The sequence below is a fragment of the Hemitrygon akajei genome, chromosome 6 (genome assembly GCF_048418815.1).
Source record: "Hemitrygon akajei chromosome 6, sHemAka1.3, whole genome shotgun sequence".
NCBI lineage: Eukaryota > Metazoa > Chordata > Chondrichthyes > Myliobatiformes > Dasyatidae > Hemitrygon > Hemitrygon akajei.
Window position 1 is genome coordinate 92,435,454 of NC_133129.1, and position 23,743 is coordinate 92,459,196.

At 42.5% G+C, this 23,743-nt stretch overlaps 1 protein-coding gene and 1 long non-coding RNA gene across 7 annotated transcripts in view; one reads left to right on the forward strand and one right to left on the reverse strand.

The window, feature by feature from the left end:
• Positions 1 to 6,983, reverse strand: part of LOC140729273 (uncharacterized) — a 137,610-nt gene extending 130,627 nt beyond the window's left edge. For all 6 annotated transcript variants that reach the window (XM_073048859.1, XM_073048862.1, XM_073048861.1 and 3 more), the window contains exon 1: positions 6,932 to 6,983. In XM_073048859.1, coding sequence (XP_072904960.1) covers positions 6,932 to 6,934 — 3 coding nt within the window. In that variant the 5' untranslated portion in view covers positions 6,935 to 6,983. The remainder of the gene's footprint in view (positions 1 to 6,931) is intronic.
• Positions 6,984 to 7,040: 57 nt separating this feature from the next.
• LOC140728739 (uncharacterized) lies at positions 7,041 to 20,795 on the forward strand. Its single transcript, XR_012099175.1, has 3 exons — positions 7,041 to 7,136; positions 12,449 to 12,505; positions 20,316 to 20,795. It is a non-coding gene; the product is annotated as an uncharacterized lncRNA (long non-coding RNA).
• Positions 20,796 to 23,743: the final 2,948 nt, after the last annotated feature.

Here is a 23,743-nt window from a genome sequence, read left to right on the forward strand (position 1 = left end):
ATAATAATAAACCTGATTCTGAATGATGAATGACAGGCTGAATGAAATTCTGGAAGAAAAAAAAAGACTTGGCTAGCACCAGTAGCGAGGACCAAGAAGGTATGGACAAGTGAGGCGCAGGAGCGTTTAGAGGACTGTTTTGAATTGGTGGACTGGACTGTATTCAGGGATTCACCTTTGAGTCTGAATGACTAAGCCACAGCTGTCACTGACTTCATTAAAACCTGTGTGGACGAGTGTGGGCCTACAAGAACATGTACATACCCAAATCAAAAACCGTGGATGAACTGGAAGGTTCGTCATCTGCTGAGGGCTAGATCTGTGGCATTCAAGTCTGGCGACCCAGGACTGTGCAAGAAAACCAGGTACTACTTACAGGGGACTAACTCAAGCAAAGTAACAACCCCGAACGAGGTTGGAGGCAGAACCAGATGCATGTCAACTCTGGCAGGGTTTGCAGGCCATTACTTCCTACTAAGTGAAACCTAACATCATGAGTGGCAGTGATGTTTCACTCCCAGATGAGCTCAATGCCTTTTATGCACACTTTGAAAGGGAGAATAAAACTGCAGCTATGAGGATCCCTGCAGCACCTGGTGCCCCTGTGATCTCTGTCTTGTAGGCTGACATCAGACTGTCTTTGAAGAGGGTGAACTCTTGCAAGATGACGGGCCCTGACGGAATACCCGGTATGGCTCTGAAAACCTGTGCCAACCAACTGGTGGGTGTGTTCACAGACATTTTCAGTCTCTCATTGGCAAAAGCAGATGTTCCCACTTGCTTCAAAAGGGCAACAAGTATACCAGTGCCTAAGAAGAGCATTGTGAGCTGCCTTAATGACTATTGTCCAGTCGCACTCACATCTACGGCGATGAAGTGCCTGGGGAGGCTGGCTATGGCTAGAATCAACTCCAGCCTCAGCAAGGACATGGACCCACTACAATTTGCCAATGGCAGATGCCATCTCATTGGCTCTTCACGTAGCTTTGAATCACCTGGACAATACTAATACCCATGTCTGGATGCTGTTTATTGACTACAGCTCAGCGTTTAACACCCATCATTCCTACAGTTCTTATTGAAAAGCTCCAAAACCTGGGCCTCTGCAACTAGATCCTCGACTTCTGTGTGGTCTGGAAATAACATCTCCACCTCACCACAATACTGACACACCTCAGGGACGTGTGCTTCGCCCACTACTCTACTCTCTACACCCATGCTTGTATGGCTAGGCACAGCTCAAATGACATCTATAAATTTGCTGACATACCTACTGTTGCAAGAATTTTAGATGGTGAGGAGAGGGCATACAAGAAGGAGATATATCAGCTGGCTGAGTGGTGTTGCAGCAACAGCCTTGCACTCAAGTGTCCAAAGAACTGATTGTGGACTTCAGAAAGGACATGACAAGGGAACACACACCAATCATCATCATAGAGGGATCAGAAGTGGAGAGATTGAGCAATTTCAAGTTTCCGGGTGTCAATATCTCTGAGGATCTAACCTGGAATTCCATCACCCAGGACGTGCTTCTCATTGCTACCATCAGGGAGGAGTTAAAGGAGCAGATAACACACACTCAGCGATTCAGGAACAGATTCTTCCTCTCTACCATAAGATTTCTGAATGGACATTGAACCCATGAACATTACCTCACTACTCAAATACTAAACCTGATTCTGATGTGGGAGGAGACTGGAGCACACAGTGGAAAGCTACATGGTCACAGGGAGAACATAATAACTCCTTACAGACAGCGACGGAATCAAACCCTTATCACTGGTGCTGTAAAGAGTGCTACACTGACCAACACATTACCGTGCTGCCCTACTTTTTAACTTTTTAAAATCTGGCTATCCTAAGGAATCCGTGACTTAAGCCCTATCAGATATTTAAGAATCCTGTTTATCCTTCTGATCCTGTGCATTTGAACCCCCACCCAGTAGGACTGATGGGCTTAAGTAAGTACCATCTAGGATAGTGGTCACCAACCTTTTGAAGCCCACGATCCCCTACCTCAGCCTTAGTGAAAGGCAAGGTCAACTCCAAAGCTATTAGTTACACGCATGCACACTGGGGCAGAAAAGACCGGAAGTAAAACCCCACAACCCGGAAGCAGAAATAATGTATGAACACCAGGGGTCACCATCCTTTTTTTTGCAGCGCGGACCGGTTTAATATTGACAATATTCTCGTGGACCGGCCGATGGGGGGGGGGGTTAAACATGACCGGAATACAGCGATACTCGAAGCAGGTTCCTTATGTCCAGTCTATTCCGCAATTTAGTTTACGTGGCTCTCAGCTGCTGTCCCACTTGCTCACGTTTTTAACACTGGAAAAAAAACTCAGCGGGTTTGTACTTAAGTGCAGGGTGCTTGGACTCAGAGTACCGAAGCAGTTTTGAGTGCTTCACTGCCTCATTACATAGCCTCCGGGCCCGAACTCCAGCCTCCCACCCGCCTGCTGCCTTGCCCAGGTGCGTCTGTTCCCGTACCTGGGCCGCGGCGGTCGCAGTCCGGAGAGAGTGACTGTCCAAGCGAGGAGTGCGACAGAGCGCCCGCGCCCCCTTGTAGGATCCATCAGCCGACAGAAGTTTGTTTCAGTAGATCGCAGCGCGGTAGTGGCTCTGCAACTTATGAAACCCTGAGCCCGAATTAGGTCGTCTGCGAATATTTTAGCACCAGGTTCCCCATGAACATTTGGTGTGCTAAACAGGTTTAGAGGCGGCGCCCATCTGTCCATGCTCCAGGCCAGTAGCCACGGCACTTCACACCGGCCGCCCGAGGCCAACCAGTGACCCCTGGCGCGAGAACGTCACTGCGTTTAGGCGGCTGATGACCTCGCGTGCGTTCAAGTTTAACAGCAGGCGTGACAGGGAATGAGGAAAGGTGCAGCTGACTCACCTCGTTTCCTCGCGGCCCGGTGGTTGGGGACCAGTGCGTGGCGGTGGAGCTACACGCATGTGCACTGGGCAGAAAGAATGGAACTAAAACCCCTCAACTGTTGAGCAATCTCTCAACAGTATATGTGTACTTTATTTTTCTTCTTTTTTTTTCGTGATCTACTGGGAAAGTCTCAAAGATCGACCAGTCGATCGCGATCGACAGGTTGGCAACCACTAATCTAGGACATGCCCTCTTCTCATTGCTACCATCAGAGAGGGGGTAGAGGAGTCTGAAGACAGACATTGTAGAAACAGCTTTACCATCAGATTTCTGAATAGGCCATGAACCTTAATTTTTTTGCTCTCTTCTCGCACTAATTATTTATCTAAAAGTAGTATACAGTAACTACATACTGAACGCTTGATAAACTAATTTTGAATGTAAGGGGTGTCCATAAGTCAGGCATTTATAACCCAAGGACAATCTATACTTACAAAGATATCTCCACAAACCACTGGGGCAGAGAATCTAGGAGATTCATTAATTTGGTCAGAACCTTAGTTTTAAATGACTGTCCTTTATCTTGTAACAACATCTGCTAGTCCTAAATTCTTCTACTAGTGGAAACATCTCAACATCTACTCCATCCGGCCTCCTCAGGATCCCACATGATTCAATAAGATTATCCCTTCATTTCTGTAAATCTCACAAAGCGCTCTGCCCAAGATCGCAAGAAACTGCAGAGTAGTGAATGTAACCCAGTCTATCACAAAAAGAGGTTTAGCACATGGCAACATCAAAGCGTACAGTGAAATGCGTCGTTTTACTTCAACGACAAATATAGTACTGGGATTGTCCAGGGGCAGCCTACAAGTGTTATCATGCATCCGTGCCAACATAGCATGCCCACAACACACTAACCCGAACTGTATGTCCAACCTGGAACGTGGGAGGAAACCAGAGCACCCAATGAGATAGCATGCAAACTCCTTACAGACAGCCACAGGAATCGAACCCCAATCGGTGATCGCTGGTGCTGTAAAGCAATTGCACTAACCACTATGCTACCGCACTTCCAGTGACCGCGTGTACACTTTTCAGTGCCTCATGAAAACGAAAACACCTCCCACCCCCCCCAAAAACCAATTGGGTAGGAAATGCAAAGTTTGAGAACATGTGCCATCATCAACAAGGACAGGGATGGAGGGAATCTACACCCCCCACTTCCCCTCCCTCTATTCCCCACTTAGACCTTTTACCTCTTCTCACCTCCCCTGGGTCCCCTCCTCCTATGGTCCACTCTCCTCTCAGATTCCTTCTTCCCCAGCCCACCTGACTTCACCCATCACCTTCCAGCTATCCTCCTTCCCTCCCCCTGCATTTTTATGCTGATGTCTTCCCCCCTTTCCTTCTCAGTCCTGCAGAAGGAGCTCAGCCTGAAACATCGACTGTTTATTCCTCGCCACAGATGCTGCCTGACCAGCCAGGTTCCTCCAGCATTTTGTGTGCGCAGGTTTGGACTTCCAGCTTCTGCAGACTTTCTGATATTTATGATCAGCTGCTACCATTGTTATAAGACATTCGAGAACACCACATCTGTACTCTTGATCGCTCAATCTCCTTTATCACAGCCTTTGGACGTACCTGCGCCGCAGTCTCTCTGTAACTACAACACTAAGTTCTCCATTCTGTTTTCCTCCTGTCCTACCTTGATATACTCATCAGCTCAGGAGCAGGTTTGTTATCACCGGCATAAATCATGAAATTCTTAACTTTGAGGCAGCAGTACAAAGCAATATATAGCAAGAAAGGGGAAAAAAACTGAGAAATACAGTAAAAAAAATTCCTGAATCGTTGAGCATGTGCATTCTGGCGCCTGTACCTCCTTCCTGATGGTAGACAAAGCCTTTCTGAGACATCGCTCCTTGAAAATGTCCGGAACCTATGGAGGTTCACAACTCTCTGCAGCTTACTTCGATCCTGTGCAGTAGCACCGCGCCCCCCCCCCCCCCATACCAGACGGTGACGCAGCCAGTTAGAATACGCTCCATGGTACATCTTAGAAGCTTGCAAAGCTTGTAACCTTTGGTTACATGCCAAATCTCTTCAAACTCCAAATGAAATATTGTAGCCGCATCAATATGTTGGGCCCAGGGTGCATTTGCAGAGATATTGACACCCAGGAACTTGGGTTTGTTCACTCTTTCCACCTCTGACGCCTCTATGAGGACTGGTGTGTGTTCCCTCATCTTACCATTTCTGAAGTCCACAATCAGTTCTTTGGTCTTACTGACTCTGGGTGCAAAGCTGTTGCTGCAACACCACTCAACTAGCTGATATATCTCATTCCTGTATGCCCTCTCGTCACTGTCTCAGATTCTGCAAATTTATAGATGGCATTTGAGCTGTACCTAGTCGCACAGTCACACTTATCTATGGAATGATCTGCCTGCATGACTTGCAAACAAAGGTTTCCCACTGGTTCTAGGTACCTACCAAATTTCAAAGGGTCTCGTCTGAAAAATGAGCCTTTACTTAGTCAGTTCCAACATGGGCACTACCCGCCATAGTATCCAGGACAACTTCAAGGAGCAATGCCTCAAAAAGGTGGCATCCATCAATAACGATCCCCTTCACCCAGGTCATGCCCTCTTCGCATTGCTACCATCAGGAAGGAGGTACAGGAGCTTGAAGACACACACACAACGATTCTTGTAATGAGCTTGTACGTTCTCCTGTGAGCACTTCAGTTTCCTCTGGGTGCTCCAGTTTCCTCCCACCGTCCAGGCGTACCAGTTGATAAGTTAATTGGTCATCGTCACGTCCTGTGACTAGACTAGGCTCGCAGGGCCTACTCTATGCTGACCTCAATAAATAGGTAAATAAAGCTCCCGCCCTGCTGCCATCAACTTCTGAATGGACATTGAACACCACCTCACTTTTTATTTCTATTTTTGCACTGCTTATTTAACTTAACTGTAAATCACGTTTTTTTTGCCTCTAGTAGTATGTATTGAACATAAAAACATAAGAAATAGGAGCAGGAGTAGCCCATCCGACCCATCGAACCTGCCCCGCCGTTCAAGAAGGTCATGGCTGATCTGTCCATAAACTCAGCTCCATCTACCTGGCTTTTCCCCATAACCCTCAATTCCCCTACTATTGCATTGTACTGCCACCACAAAACAACAAGTTTCACAACATATGCTGGTGATATTAAACCTGGTTCTGAACAGCGGCTTTGACAATACAAGGCTCCCCTCAGCACTCCGCTCTCACCTCGATGTAGAGGTAATGTGCACAAAACACTAGAGGAACTCAGCAAGTCAAAGGCAGCAGCTATGAAGAATGTAAACAGTTGATGCTTTGGGTCGATAACCTTCAAGACTGGAAGGGGGGGGGGGGGAGGTTGCAGAAGCCAAAATGATAAAGTAGGCAGAGGTGGAGGAGTACCAGCTGGCAGGTGAAGGGGAGATGGTTTGAAGTAGGAAGCTGAGAAGTGATAGGTGAAATCACCCCCATCTATATCACCCCTCTGCTTCTTTCTTCATCCCCGCCACACCTTCCCTCCTCCCCACTATCTGTTCTCACCTATTACCTTGATTCCTCCCCCTCCTCCCATCTTCTTATTCTGGCTTTCCAGCCCTGATGAAGAATCTTGGCCCGATACCTCAGTTGTACCTCCCCACAGATGCTGCCTGACCTACTGAGTTCCTCCTGCAGTTTGTGTGCGTGCCTGTGGCTCAAGATGTGCACCATATGCAAAATCTAGATCTTATGCTCACACCCCAGCATGCTGCTCACAAAACCACAGCAATTATACTTTGTTCATTTGTACGTCAACACAACTTTCTAATGCAACAGGATATTTTGCTACCGCAATGGGACATCGATGCTATTTACAAGCCGTGCACGTGCAGCTCGACCAAATTACGCATCCTTAATAGCAATGCAGCATTAATTATCTTTTTCTTTTCGGAAAAAGGTTTTTAAAGTGAGCCAAAAGAAACTTGTAGTAAGAACTACCGTCTGTCAAAGTACATACCATCTTCCGCGCCACGCGCTGACTACGAGGGCCCTCGACTCAAAGGTGAAAGGTCCTCAATCCCCGCCCTTTTTTTCAAATCGACTTCCGGCCGTTAGGCTCAAACACCCTCTCCCGGCCCGCTGCGGGGCGTTGCCATCTTTGTTGGGGGCAAATGATCGGCACTGGCTGGCACTTGTGGTTTATCTCAAATATCTGCAGTCAGGTTTGGTTTATTTTTAACTCGGGACGGGACTAGCTGGGGATTTATGATGTTTTTTGATGTATTCTCGTACTATGCATGAAGAATTATCCTTTCTGGACGGCTGACTGTCATGTGGCGCTCTCAGTGGTGGGAGGCCGAAATTATCTCTAAACGTTAGATTCCGCAGATGCGGGAAATCCGGAGCAAATTAAATATGAGAAATAACTTAAGAGAATTTCGGAGCAACAAACACAAAATGTTGAGGTAACTCAACAGGTTAAGCAGCATCTATGGAGGGGAATAAACCTACAAAGTTTCCGCCCGAGTTTCCTATCATTTTGTGTGTGTTACTCCGAAATTCTCTCTAAAGTCACTTCTGGCATTTGTTCAAAGTAAATTGACTCAGCTAATTAATCACCAAAGCATTATAAGACATATATTAAAAGGGTCCGAACCGTGGACTGTACTTTTTTCATAGATGATGCCTGGCCTGCTGAGTTCCTCCAGCATTTTAGTGTGTTGCATAAATAATAACGGCATTGATATTATTTCCTTTTATCATAAAACCCGTAAGATGTAGCAGTAGGAATAGCCAATCAGTCCATCCAATCTGCTCCACTATTTAATTGTGGTTGTTTGCTTTCTCAATCCTGTTATCCCAGTAACATTTAACCTCTTATGAACCAAGAACCTCTTAATCTCTCCCTTAAATACTCTAAATGACTTGGCCTTGACAGCCCCCTCCCCACCCCCAGCAATGATTTCCATAGATTCACCAGCTTCTGACTGAAGAAATTTCTCCTAAACTCGGTTCTAAAATCATCGTCATCATCATTGTTATGTGCCATGTTGTATGATCTGGGCGATCAAGTCAAGTCAAATCAACTTTTATTGTCATTTCAACCATAACTGCTGGTACAGTGCATAGTAAAAATGAGACAACGTTTTTCAGGACCATGGTGTTACATAATACAGTACAAAAAACTAGACTGAACTACGTAATAAAAAAAAAGAGAAAGCTACACTAGACTACAGACCTACACTGAACTGCATAAAGTGCACAAAAATGAGTGCAGGCATTACAATAAATAATAAACAGGACAGTAGGGCAAGGTGTGCCCTGCTTTGCCATCTGTCTTCAATCTGAGAACTTATAATAAACTCTTCAAAACTTTTGCCTATCCATCCCTCGATGTAACTCATAAATGCCATGCACTTTTGAGTGCGACTTTTTCCTTTCATCACTTTTTCCTGTCACTGCAAGATGTTCGAGCTTTTCTTTCCTCAGTACATGTCCCAGAAATTCCAGCTGCCATTTCCTGATTGATATCAGTTCTCTTCTTATTCCGGCTTTTCACAACATTTCCTCACATGTTACTCTGTCCTTCCACAATATTTTCCTCAATATTCTCAGAAACCACATTTCTCCACTTTGAGTTTTTCCCCTCATTTTGTTTTGATATTGTCCAACATTTGCTTCCATGTGTTAGTGTGGATAAATGCAGCCCCCCAAAATTATGAATTTCATACCCATCGAAATTATGTTATTCTTTAGTATTTTGCTCGAACACTCGAATGTGCATTTAGCAATCCCAATCTTCCCTCTAATCAGCCCTGCCATCAGATGTTATTGTCCTCCCAAAGTAATGGAATTATTCTAAAAGGACTTTCTAAATAAAAGTTTCCTTTATTCTGAGGCTGTGCTCTTCGTATCCTAGATTCTTCCGTTAACGGAACCATCCTCTCCATATCCATTCTGTCAAGAATTTTTTAAAACATTTTCTTGATCTAATTGTATACTTCAGTTTAATCTATGGTTTATTTCTTGTGATCATGCTTATTTGTTGTTACGTGCCTATGATGGTGTGCTGCAAGCAAGTATATAATTTAATCTCTGTGTACCTGTACTTGTGCATACGACAATAAATTTGGCTTTGACATCATGATGACATTGATCACAGTGCCAGTGAATGCCATAATGATAGCTGACAGTGATAGCAAGATTGCATCAGAGAAGCAGATGCACCATACTTGCCTTAGATCTTGACCAACATCCATGTAAATCTTCTCTGCACCCTTTCTATGGCTTCCACATCCTTCCTGTAGTGAGGTGACCAGAAATGAGCACAGTTCTCCAAGTGGTGTCTGACCAGGGTCCTATATAGCTGCAACATTAATGTCCAGCATGTCCAGCAATTTGTTTTTGTTTTATTTCGCCAGGTGCTGAAAGCTTGGCACCGAGACATGGCCATCCCAATGTCCTACTTCTACCTTCCCTGCTGTTGAAGTTATTCAGAATTCTGTTGTTTGTGCCCTGACTTGTCACCCATCCTCTCATTCCTGGCTATACTTCAACCTCGTTTTTAGGCTATAGCCCTTACCCCATAATGATTTTAGTTACTGCCCATTCTGCCAGTGGCGTTTAGGGGATCAATGAACACCCTCCAACTCTAGCGATGTTCAGGACTTCCTTCATCATGTCAGTAGCCTCCTCTCAGTTTTCGCTACTGTCAGTCATGCAAGTCATGGTTGGAGACTTAGGAATATTGTCTCACGCAGATGTAGATGGAATCTTCATTGCTGTGTCCATAACAATATTGTTTTACCAGTCATGGTTGTTAGCCCTGAGTTGAACCCCCAAACCTGGACGACCAGTGGACCACTCTTAGTCTGATCTCTACCTTTTGGCCTGTTGGCCCAGGTGACCCTACCAAGAGCCAAAGCATAAAGCCCTGACTCCAGACAGTGCTCTGGGTCCTTGAGACACGCCAGCCTCCAAACCCAATGACAAAGTTTTGGAGGAACCCTTACCCTATATATTCTGCAAACTGGGAAAAAAAAAACAATTCCTACTTCAGATGCTCCACCATTGATGTCTTTGCTTTCTACTTCCTTGGCCCTTATGCTAAGGAATTCATTTTCTAATCTACTCTGGCCCTCTTCCTTTAAGATAGGCTTGATCTTGAACTAAGCCGAATCGGAACAGTGGGGCCTGGGCCCAAGTGCATATTGAAGCAGCAGGATCCAGGGCCAAGAGCAAGGAACGACCCGAGGTTTGGGCATTTTAGCGCCGGGCCCAATTGGAAAAAGTCAGGGTGTCAGGGCATATGGCAAGGGACCCACTGCTCACTGCTCCATGAGGTTTACTCGTCTCTGCGCTGAGCTGCAGCTGTGGCCCATGCAGCTAATGGGCTCTTGAATCGGCTGCAGTGATGACTGGCTTTGTGGCTGTGGACTCACTTTCGTGAACTTGAATTCTGAATGTTAATTGCTGACTTTTATTGCTTACACCATTTGTTTTTTTTCTGTCCAATAGGCGTTTGACGGTCTTTTTTTTAATGGGTTCTATTGGGTTTCTTTGTTTTGTGGACTGCCTGTAAGGAGATGGATCTCAAGATTATATATAGTATATATATTTTGATACTAAATGTACTTTGTTTCAAGCCTCTTTATCGGCCCTTTTATCGCTTTGCACAAACATTTTGTAATCCCTAAAGCAATATGCAAGTTAATTGTCCTCATAAAGTTGGTGGTGAGCTGATTCTGCACCTTCCTGACAGCTTGAACCACTCTGGCTTTTCTCATCTGACCTCTCTCATTAACCCGACACTTCTTAATGTCTGGTGTCTGTATAGCGACATATACACTCACTAACCACTTTTTTAGATACACCTGTACACCTCAGAATCAGAATCAGGTTTAATTCACTGAAATTAGTTGTTTTGCGTCAGCTGGTTAATACAACCAATCATGTGACAGCAACTCAATACATAAACGCATGAAGAGATAGTCAAGAGGTTCAGTTGTTGCTCAGACCAAACATCAGAATGGAGAAGAAATGGAATGATTGTTGATGCCAGAAGGGGTAGTTTGAGTATCTAAGAAACTGGTAATCCCTTGAGATTTTCATGCACAACAGTCTCTAGAGTTTACAGAGAATGAGCAACAAACAAAAAAAAAATCCAGTCGGTGGCAGTTCTGTGGGCGTTAATGAGAGAGGTCAGATGAGAATGGCCAGGGTGGTTCAAGCTGACAGGAAGGCGACAGAATCAGAATCAGGTTTAATATCACTGGCATATGTCATGAAATTGTTGTTATGCAGCAGCAGTGCATTGCAATACATAATAAAAATTAAACAATATAAATAAGTAGTGCAAAAAATGTAGTGAGGTAGTGTTCATGGGTTCAATGTCCATTCAGAAATCTGATGGCAAGGGGAAGCAGCTGTTCCTGAATTGTTGAGAGTGTATCTTCAGGTTTCTGAACCTCCTTCCTGATGGTAGAACAGGGCATGATCTGGGTGATGGGGTCCTTGATAGTGGATGCTACCCTATCAAGGCATCGCTCCTTGAAGATGTCCTAGATACTATGGAAGCTGGTGCCCATGATGAAGCTGATTAAGTTCTCTGCAGTTTATTCCAATCCTGTGCAGTAACCCCATACCAGGCAGTAACCCAAATAATCATGTGTTGCAGCAGTTGTGCGTAGGAGAGCATTTCTAAATGCACAACAAGAAATCGATGGCAAACAGCAGCAGACCACAGGCATACAGAAGTACACTCAGCAGCCACTTTATTAGATATCTTCTGTACCTGATAAAATGTCCACTAGTGTATAAAGATAAGAATTAGAAATACAAGTAAGCCATTTGGCTCCTCAAGCCTACTCTACCATTTAATAAAATCATGGCTGATTTTAAATCATGCTGTTGGGTAGGCATGTTAGTTGTACCGTGGAGAGCATTCTGACAGACTGCATCACTGTCTGGTATGGAGGGGCTATTGCACAGGACCAAAAGAAGCTGCTGAAGTTGTAAATCTAGTCAGCTCCATCTTAGATACTAGCCTACAAAGTACCCATTACAGCTTCAAGGAGCTGAAAGGTAGCGTCCATTATTAAGGACCTCCAGCACCCAGGGCATGCCCTTTTCTCACTGTTACCATCAGGTAGGAGATACAGAAGCCTGAAGGCACACACTCAGTGATTCAGGAACAGCTTCTTCCCCTCTGCCATCTGATTCCTAAATGGACATTGAAGCTTTGGACACTACCTCACTTTTTTTTAAATATACAGTATTTCTGTTTTTGCACATTTTAAAAAATCTATTCAATACACATAATTGATTTACTTGTTTATTTATTTATTATGTTTTATTTTATTTATTTATTATTATTTTCTCTCTCGCTCTCTTACTTTCTTCCCCCCCCCCCGATTATGTATTGTATTGAACTGCTGCTGCTAAGTTTACAAATTTCATGTCATATGCCAGTGATAATAATTCTGATTCTGATGAAAGAATGATATATTTCTAATGTATGACATTTCATCCTTAGGTGACAGAGGTATGGCTTAGAAAGAAGAAGAGTTGACAAGTTACTGAAAGGCATTTTGTAAGTCCAACTGCTTCCTACTTCTGAATCTTTTGTGGCTCTACTATCTTCTTCAATTTTGGTCTCATAACCATTCCTAAAGCTGATAGCTGTCTAAACAGTAACTACAGGAATTTTCTCTCCCACTCTTTTCTTTACCTTTTATTGTTTAAAAACAAAATCTTTGTTTAGATTTTCATTCAAAAGATTTTCATAGTTTTGTTGTGATTTATACTGAGTTAATTGGGACACATCAGGATGGGTACATTTTGGCCCAATCAAGCAGCTGCACCAATTAGCTAAATTTTCAAGGAAATAATTAAAAGATGTAACTAAAGACAAACTACCATTTAACTGAGTAATAATGTATGTATTTAAATGAAATACAGATCAAATTAGAGCACTGCAATACCCGTACAGTACTATAAAACTGTATTAGTTCCTAATATTTATCGACACAAGAATTCATCTGCCATGTTCTTTTGATAGATTGTTAATAACAAAATCAGCACAGACACCTAGTACAGATAATACATTGCCTTCATACAATGCTTTAGACAATTACGTCTCCAAAATCTTAACTTTCATTGTAATATTCAAGATGATTGTCAACACCTTTGGTAGTAGAAATAAATGTGCGGAGTATTGTCTAAATGGGGAGAAAATTCAAAAATCTGAGATGCAGAAGAACTTGGGAGTCCTTGTGCAGAGCACCCTGAAGGTTAACTTGCAGGTTGAGTCGGTGGTGAGGAAGGCAAATGCCATGTTAGCACTCTTTTCAAGAGGTCTAGAATACAAGAGCAAGGATGTGATGCTGAGGCTAAGGCACTGGTGAGGCCTTACCTTGAGTATTGTGAACAGTTTTGGGCTCCTCATCTGAGAAAAATATGCTGGTATTGGAGAGGGTCCAGAGAAAGTTCACAAGGATAATTCCAGGAATGAAAGGGTTATCACAAGAGGAACATTTGATGGTTCTGGGTCTGTACTCACTGGAATTCAGAAGGATAAAGGGGGGATCTCATCGAAACCTTTTGAATGTTGAAAGGCCTAGACAGAGTAGATGTGGAAAGGATGTTTCCCATGGTGGGAAAGTCTAAGACGAGGGCACAGCCTCAGAATAGAGGGGTTCCCTTTCAAAACAGATGTAGAGAAGTTAGTTTAGCCAAAGGGTGGTGAATTTGTGGAACTTGATGCCACATGCAGCTGTGGAGCCTAGGTCGTTGTGTGTATTTAAGGCAGAGATTGAAAGGTTCTTGATTAGACATGGCATCAAAGGTTACAGGGAGAAGGCCAAAAAAAAGGACCAGCCATGATTGAATGGGCTAGATGCCCTAATTCTGCTATGTCTTATGGTCTTATGGTCTAACATGCAGTAAGTTTCAATTAAATCCCAAAGCATTCTTCTAAATTCTAGTGAGTACAGGCCCAAAGCTGCCAAAAGCTCCTCATATGTTAACCCCTTCATTCCCGGAAACATCCTTGTGAACCTCCTCTGAAAATACATCCTTTCTAAGATAAAGGGCCCAAAGCTGTTGACAATACCGCACTACAGCCTGACTGGTGCCTTATAAAGCTTCAACATTATCTCCTTGTTTTTATATTCTATTTCCCTTGAAATAAACACTAACATACATTTGCCTTCTTTAAAGTGATCAATTCCACTATCTAAATCATTGACAAACAATGCAAAAAGTACCGGTCCCAATACTGACCCCAGAGTAATACCAATAGTCACAGGCAGCCAACCAGAAAAGGCCCCTTTTATTCCCACTCACTGCCTCCTGACTGTCAGCCATTCCTCTCTCCATGCCAGTATCTTTTCTGTAACACAGTAGGATTTAATCTTGTTTAGCAGCCTCATGTGAGGTACCTTATCAAATGCCTTCTGAAAATCTAAGTAAATGACATCCACTGCCTCTCTTTTGTTCTCCCTGCTTGTTACTTCCTTGAATATTTTTAATAGATTTGCCAGGCAAGATTTCGCTTTACAGAAACTATGCTGACTTTCACTTGTTTTATCATTAGTCTCTATGTACCCTGAAACCTTGTTCTTAATGGACTAGAACACTTCCTCAACCATTGATAGTAGGCTAACTTGCCTGTGGTTTCCTCTCTTTATTCTTCCTTCCTTCTCAAAAAGTGGAGTGATATTTCCAATTTTCCAGTCCTCCAGGACCATGTCAGAATCAAGTGATTATTGAACGATCATGACCAATGCATCTGTTATCTCTTCAGCAATCTCTTCAGGACTCTAGGATGTCGTCCGTCTTTTCCAGATGACTTATCCACCTTAAGTTTAGTTTGCCTAGCACTTTTTTTCCCTTTGTAATAGCAATGGCACTCACTCCTGCTCCCTGACACTCTCAGATCTCTGGCATACAACCTGTGTCTTCCACAGAAAAGCTTTATTAAGTTCATCTGCTGTTTCTTTGTCCCCCTTTACTACCACACCAGCACCAATTTCCAGTGGTCCAATATTAACTCTGACATCCCTTTTATTCATTATATTACTAAAAAGCTTTCAGTATCCTGCTTTATATTATCAGCTAGTTTGCCCTCATATTTCATCTTTTCCCTTCTTATAGCATTTTTAGTTACCTTCTGTTGGATTTTAAAACTTCCTAATCATCCAATTTCCCTTTCACTTTTGCTACCTTATTTGCCCTTTCCTTGGCTTTTATGCAGTCCTTAACTTCCCTTGTCAGCCACAGTTGCCTAACCCTGCCATTTGAGAACTTCTTTTGTAGGACATAGCTATCCTGTGTCTTGTGAACTATTCCCAGAAACTTCATATACCTCTGTTCTGCCGTCATCCCCACCAATATCTCCCTTACAATTCACCTGGGCAAGCTCCTCTCTCATGCCGCTATAATTCCCATTATTCATTGTGATTCTGATACTCGTGAGTTATGCTTCTCCCTCTCAAATTGCTGTATGAATTCAATCATGTTATGATCACTGCCTCCTAAAGGTTCCTTTACATTAAGTTCCCTAATAGGATCTGGGTTATTACACAACATCCAATCTTAGATAGCCTTTCCCCCATTAGGCTCAAGCACAAGCTGCTCTAAAAAGCCATCTTGTGGGCATTTAACAAATTCCCTCTCTTACGATCCAACACCCACCTGATTTTAGTCCCCTATTACAATTGTGACATTACCCTTATAACGTGCCCTTTCCAGCTCTCTTTGCAATCTCAACCCCACATTGGCTATTATTTGGAGGCCGATATACGATTCCCATCATGTTCTTTTTTCACCCTTTCAGTTTCTTAACTCCACCCATAAAGATTTGACTCACTCTGACCCTATATCGCCTCTTTCAAAAAACGTAATTCCATCTTTACCAATAAAGCCATACCACCGTCTATGACTACCTGCCTGTCCTTTTGATACAAAGTATATCCTTTGACGTTAAGTTCCCAACTATGGCCTTCTTTCAGCCACGAATCAGTGATGCCCCAACATCATATCAACCAAATTCTAATTGCACTATGAGCTCAACAATCTTATTCCAAATGCTACATGAATTTAAATACAGCACCATCAGTCCTGCATTCTTTGCCCTTATGAATTTTGCTTCTGTGGTACAACTTAACTCTTTGCTCTGTCTGCAGTTCTACCCAATCATTGGTTTTCCTTCCTTCCATTCATATTACTTATTACATCATCTACTTGTAAACCTGCTGGCACACCCTCAACTCTATCATACTGGTTCCCATTCCCCTGCCATATTAGTTTAAGTTACTCCCAACAGCTCTAGCAAACTTGCCTGCGAGGATATTAGTCTCCCTTGGATTCAAGTGCAACCTGTCCCTTTTGTACAGGTCACACCTGCCTAGAAGAGGTCACAATTATCCAGAAATCTGTTTCCCTACCTCCTGCTCCAATTCTTCAGCCACACATTTATCTGCAACCTCATTCTATTCCTATTGTCACTGTGATGTGGCACAGACAGGAATCCCAAGATTACTACCCTTGAGGTCCTGCTTCCTTCCTAACTCCCTGTATTCTGTTTTCAGGACCTCCTCCTTTTTTTTTAACCTATGTCGTTGGTACCAATATATACCATGACTTCTGGCTGCTCACCCTCCCTTTTCAGGATATTGTGGACATGTTCAGAAGCATTGTGGACCCTGGCACCTGGGAAGCAAACTACCATCCGTGTTTCCTTTTCACATCCACAGGAAGAGTTAGGGGGATATAGACAAATGGGACACCTTGGTCAATATGGAGAAGTTGGGCTGAAGGACCTGTTTCCATACCGTATTCCTCTATGACTGACATTAGTTCCAGTTTCTGTTAAGCCTTCCTATTCTCTTTGGGTTGTGGGGTAGAGATATGCCTCTGCCAAAAGAGGTACAAGGAGTTCCTTCCCTCCACTAGCCTGCAGGTCACTCTTGGGCAAAGTGAAGCATCTGCTTAGCCCCCCTCCCAATCAGTGTCACGTGAAGCCATGGGAATGGGTGGTTGACGGGCGTATGAGCAACTGGTGCATATCACAAGTCCTAATTGTGCGACCTCTGCCGTACAGACAATTTCTGAAGAGCGTTGATAATGGCTGGGGTCACCCATCTTGTAAAGATACTGCCCAGAAGAAAGCAATGGCGAACCACTTCTGTAGAAAAATTTGCCAATAACAATCATGGTGATTGGACCTTATTCACCCATTTCAAATGACACAGCACATAATGATGATTATTCTCTTTCAGACACTCTCTTCATCTGCTACCTCATAGTCTGTTGCCTCTATCTCTTTCTGATTCTTTATTTCTGTTTGTCTCTTGCATGTATTTCTCCTTTTCTCCCTCTCTCTCATTGTAGCTAACTATTTATTTCCAATTCCCTTTCCCTGCTCTTTATTTATTTTGTTGACTGTCTGACCACCCTCCACCATCTCATAGAACATAGAACATTACCGCCCAGTCCAGGAGGTGCTTTGATGTTTAGCAATAAGACTTCCTCTGGAATTGTATAGAGAACAGTGATACATAATCAACAAATTCCACTTTACTACATTTGTTGAAAGATGCCTCCTTAATTTTTGGTGGATACTGTGAAACCTGCTATATATTGTTTAAATGCAATTGAGCACAACAGCACGCTTTCTGTATAAGCCGACAGTGGGTAACTCCTATGTAGGGTCTTATTGAGTGTTAATTTTATGATACTCTTTGACACTCTTGATCCTGTTTTACCGGTAATCAAATAACATGAATTGTCCTCCATCAAAAGTGGCGATATTTTCTGAGGTATTTTATTTCTTTCTGGGCCTAGCTATTTCAGAATCAGAACCAGGTTTAATATCACCAGCATATACCATAAAATCTCTTCTCTTGCAGCAGCAGTACAATGCAATACAGAATAATAGAAACAAAACATGAATTGTATATTAAATAGTTAAATTAAGTAAGTAATGCAAAAATAGTGAGGTGGTGTTCATGGGTTCAATGTCCATTCAGAAATCGGATGGCAAAGGGAAAGAAGCAGTTCCTGAATTGTTGAGTGTGTGCCTTCGGGCTTATATACCTCCCTCCTGGTGGTAGCAATGAGGACAAAGATGATGGAAGTCCTTAATGATGAATGCCACTTTTTTTGAGGCATCACTCCTTGAAGATTTTCTGGACATTACGGAGACTAGTGCCCCTGATAGAGCTGACTGAGTTTACAACTTTCTGCAGCTTATTTCAATCCTGTGCAGTAGCCACCTCCCCCCCCCCACCCCCATCTGACAGTGATACAGCCAAATAGAATGTGCTCCATCTGTAGAAATTTGCTGTTGTCTTAGGTGACATACCAAATCTCCTCAAACCGAATCAAATATAGTCGCGGTTGTGTCTTCTTTGTAGCTGTATTGATATGTTGGGTCTAGGTTGGGTCCTCAGAGATATTGACAGCCAGGATCTTGAAATTGCTCACACTCTCCACTTCTGATCCCTCTGTGAGGACTGCTGTGTGTTCCCTCAACTTACCTCTTCTGAAGTTTACAATCAGTTCTTTGGTCTTACTGACACTGAATGCAAGGTTGTTGCTGTGACACCACTCAACTAGCTGATGTATCTCGCTCCTGTATGCCCTCTCATCACAATCTGAAATTCTGCCAACAATAGTTGTATCATATTTGTTTCTTGTATTGCATTTATGCCACTTTCTGTCTTTAGTGATTTGCCTGTTATTGCCATTGACTGACTAGTTGGCTTCGTCATTCTGTGCAAGAGTTATATTCAAGCAGTAGTAGACCAAAGGTTTTGCCACGTCTGCCCTTTAGTAAAATAGTAAGACAGTGTAAGTGAGCCTTAATGTGGGCTTCACCCGCATTAATGGTGTGCCTTTCTTTTTTTAGAAATAACTCACAGGATAGAGATAAAAGAGTGGGGATTCTTGTTAAAATTCTATCCAAGCATTTGAGGACAATTGCAGAAATCCAACTGATAACCTGGCGTGGATCAATTGAACTGGAGCAAACACATCAGCAAGTCAGAAATTTCAGATAATTGTTTTTACATGATTCTCCCTCCTGTAGGGGAAGCTGTTGTCAACCCGATGAATACTGCAGCAACCATTTACCACACAGCCAAGCATACTTTACTTTAACCCTTCCTGTGTTAAATTCATGTTCATTTAGGTGAAGTTCACAGTTAATGTTAAAACATTGACATTCAGCTTCATAGTCTTGAGATTTCTGAACTCTCTGCAGTAAGCTGCAGAGAGCTGTAAACTTAGTCAGCTCCATCATGAGCACTATAGTATCATATAGCACCATAGTATCCAGAACATCTTCAAGGAGCTACACCTCATCCATCATTGAGGACCCCAATCACCTAGGTCATGCAGTCCTCATTGCTACCATCAGGGAGGAGGTACAGGAGCCTGAAGGCACACACTCAATGATTCAGGAACAGTTTCCTCTGCTGTCCAATTTCTGAATGGACATTGAACTCATGAACACTACCTCACTACTTATTTATTTCTATTTTTGCACTACTTATTTAATTTAACTGCTTACTGTAATTCGTATTTTTTCTCTGTATTGCATTGTACTTGCTGCAGTAAAGACAACAAATTTCATGACATGCACCAGTGATATTAACCCTGAATCTGATTCTGATTCTGATACATAGCCATGTCAATGGAAGATTCCACACGACAGTTCTATTTTGTGGAATTTGCTGTGCTTAAGTTCTGATGTAAAGGATCAACCTGAAACATAATTCTTTTTTTCTCTCTTTGCTAATAGTCTTTTACCAAATTTGGATTTCCAGCAACCTATTATTATGCCCTAATGTGGTTTTGGATGTGGAAGAATGCTTTGGGATTATTTGTTATATTACTGGATCAATGGAATTTATTATTGGTCATTATTGAAATACAGATTGCCGGCATTCTGAATTTTTTTTCCAAATGGTGCATACTTGAAGATAAAAATCTTGTTTTTACATTTTCCTCACATATAAGCAAACTATTATAATTAGACCCAAGATTTACAAAAAATCAAAGAATACCACTATTCAATTTTTTTTTTTGTTTTGGTTTGTTTCTGTTACTTGCTGTACTTTTGCTCGAAGTTAATTTTTGCTCAGTGGTCAATTGAGAAGGTTATAGGCTTGAATACCTTTCATAGGACATGAGCACATTACTGTGGACAGTCTGTACCATTGGATGTACTGCCTTTGAGACAGCTGTTATCTGGTGGCACTATTTATTTCCTAAAAGATTAACAGAAGAATTGTATTTACTTTGCATTTTCCCCAAGGTGCTTTACAAGCAAATTAAAGCAAAGTCCTAATGAAGAGTTTTGACCTGAAGCATTGACAGTTGCTTTCCTCCCACAGATTCTGCTTGGATTCTGCCTCACGTCTTAATAAGCTGGTAAGGAAGGCGGGCTCTGTCGTGGGCACAAAACTGGAGAGTATGACATCGGTAGCAGAGTGAAGGGCGCTGAGTAGGCTACGGTCAATCATGGAAAACCCTGAACATCCTCTGCATAGCACCATCCAGAGACAGAGAAGCAGCTTCAACGGCAGGTTGCTATTGATGCAATGCTCCTCACACAGGATGAAGAGATCATTACTCCCCAATGCCATTCGGCTTTACAATTCAACTGCCAGGGGTAAGATATGTTAAAGTGCCGGGGTTAGGACAAAATACCATTCAATGTATTTTAGCAAACTATTTAAGAACTTTTTAAAAGCTATTTATTAATGCTTTTTGTGAGGGTGATTTTAGATGCATATCATATTTATACTGAGTTAAGTATTGTTTGTAATTAGTTTTGCTACAAAAGTGTATGGGACATTGGAAAAAATGTTGAATTTCCCCATGGGGATGAATAAAGTATCTATCTATCTATCTATCTGATCTGCTGAGTTCCTCCGGCAGATTGTTTGCTAAAAGCAAAATCCCTATTATAATATTGTAATACAGGAAATGTGGCAGCTGAGTTGCATACAGCAAGATCCCACAGAATGGTGTAGTTATAATTACTGTAATTAATTACTGTGTTTCTCAGATATTAATTGAGGAATTGCTGAGACACAGGGACAATAAGTCCAGAAATTATGAATACCCCAAGATCTGATAATGAATCTTCATTTATCTGGTGACTTTAACCTGAGAAAAATCATCTCAAGGGGCTTGACATATGTACCTTCAAACAAAGTAATGACAGCCACATAAGATATAAGGATCAAACACCAAATGATTGGTTCGGGGGTGGGGGGGGGGGGGAATTGCATAGAACAGTACAGCCCAGGAGCAGGAACAATGTTGTGCTGCATTAATTAATCTAGTAATTAAATGCCTAATTAAACTAATCCCTTCTGCCTACATAAAACCTACATCTCTCCATATATATATAATGGTTAAACCAAATAAGCGGTGCAAAAATTAAAAATAAAAAAGTAGTGAGATAATTTTCATGGGTTCGATGTCCATTCAGAAATCAAATGACAGAGGGGAAGAAGCTGTACCTGAATCATTGAGTGTGTGTCTTCAGGCTCCTGTACCTCCTCCCTGTTGGCAGCAATGAGAAGAGGGCATGTCCTGGGTGACGGTAGTCCTTAATGACGGATGCCACCTTTTTGAGGCATTGCTCCTTGAATATGTCCTGGATACTATACAGGCTAGTACCCATGATGGAGCTGACTAACTTCTCAACTTTCTGCAGTTTCTTTTGATCCTGTGCAGTTAGTTACCCACCCCCCGCGTATGGTGATCTAGCCAGTTAGAATGCTCTCCACAGTACGTTGTACTCATTTGTGAGTGTCTTTGGGGACATACCAAATCTCCTCAAACGCCTAAAGAAATGTAGCTGCTACATGCCTATCTATGATGTTTTAAATGCCTCTTTCGTATTCACCTCCACTATCTCATGTGGGCAGCATATTCCAGGCACCCACCACTCTCTATATTGTTTTTAAAAAACTATCCTTCACAACTCCTCTGAATTTTCCCCCCTCTTAACTTAAATGCATGCCCTCTAGTATTAAATATTTTGACCCTGGGAAAAGATACCAGCACACCACCCTATCTCTGCCTCTCATCATCTTATAAACTACTATCAGGCCTCCAGTCAGCCTATGCCGCTCCAAAGAAAGCAACCCAAGTTTGTCCAATTATATGCCTTCTAATCCAGGAAGCACCAGGGTTCTAAGGGAAAAGTGTCAACACTGAACGTGAGCTGTGGCTGCTCTGCTCTGAAATAATGCAGAGGGATCATTATATTTAATTAAACATTTGTCTAAAACAATATAATCTCCAACAGGCCAGCATCTGATCAATGCTGCCCAAAAGTATCAGCTAATCTTTTGGGCTTAAGTTTTTGAAGTGGGAACCCATCATGGTTGATCCCAGATCCTATTCAACCCCATACACCTGCCTTCTCATCATATCCTTTGATGCCCTGACCAATCAAGAAATGATCAACGTCCGCCTTAAGTATACACATGGACTTGACCTCCACTACTGTCTGTGGCAGAACATTCCGCAGAGTCACTGCTCTCTGACTAAAACAAATCCCTCCTTAACTCTGTTCTAAAAATTCATCCCCTCAAATTTGAAACTGTGCTCTCTAGTTCTGGATACCCCCACCATGGGAAACATCCTGTCCGCATCCACCCAATCTAGACCTTTCAACATTCAGTAGATTTCAATGAGATCCCCCTACATTCTTCTAAATTCCTGTGAGTACAGGCCCAGAGCTACCAAATTCTCCTCATATATCAACCCCTTCATTCCTGGAATCATCCTCATGAACCTCCTCTGGTCTCTCTCCAATGACAACACATGCTTTCTGAGATATGGGGCCCAAAACTGTTGATAATACTGCAAGTGCAGCCTGACCAATGTCTTACAAAGCATCAGCATTATCTCCTTGCTTTTATATATAATTCTCCTTGAAATAAATGCCAACATTGCATTTGCTTCTTTACCACAGACTCAACCTGTAAATTAGCTTTCTAGGAGTCTTACACGAGTCCCTCTGCACCTCTGAAGTTTGAACCTTCTCCCCATTTAGATAATAGTCTGCACTATTGTTCTTTTTACCAAACTGAATTATCATACATTTTCCAACTCTGTTCCATCTGCCACTTTTTTTGTTCAGTCTTCCAATTTGTCTAAGTCCTGCTGCAGTCACATTGTTTCCTCAGCACTAGCTACCCCTCCACCTATCTTTGTATCATCTGCAAACTGTGCCACAAAGCCATCAATTCCATTATCTAAATCATTGACAAACAATGTGAAAAGTAGTGGTCCCGATACTGACTCCTGAGGAACACCACGAGTCACTGGCAGTCAACCAGAAAAGGCCCTTTTATTCCCACTCGCTGCCTCCTGCCTTCCAGCCATTCCACTATCCATGCTAGTTACTTTACTGTAACACCATAGGATTTTATCTTGTTAAGCAGCCTTATGTGTGGCACCTTATCAAACATCTTCTGAAAATCCAAGTAAATGACATCCACTGCCTCCTTGGCTTGTTGCTTCCTCGAAGAACTCGTAACAGATTTGTCAGGTAAGATTTCCCTTTACAGAAACCATGCTGACTTTGACCTATTTTATCATTAGTCTCCAAGTACCTCGAAACCTCATCCTTAATAATAGATTCCAATACTTTCCCAACCACTGTCTAGGCTAACTGGCCTATAATTTCCTTTCTTTTGTCTTCCTCTGTACTTAAAGTCTTTCTTTTTCCATCTTTTTATTATCATTATTAATAACAACAAAATAAAATTGGTACATAGATAATGGGATTACAAAC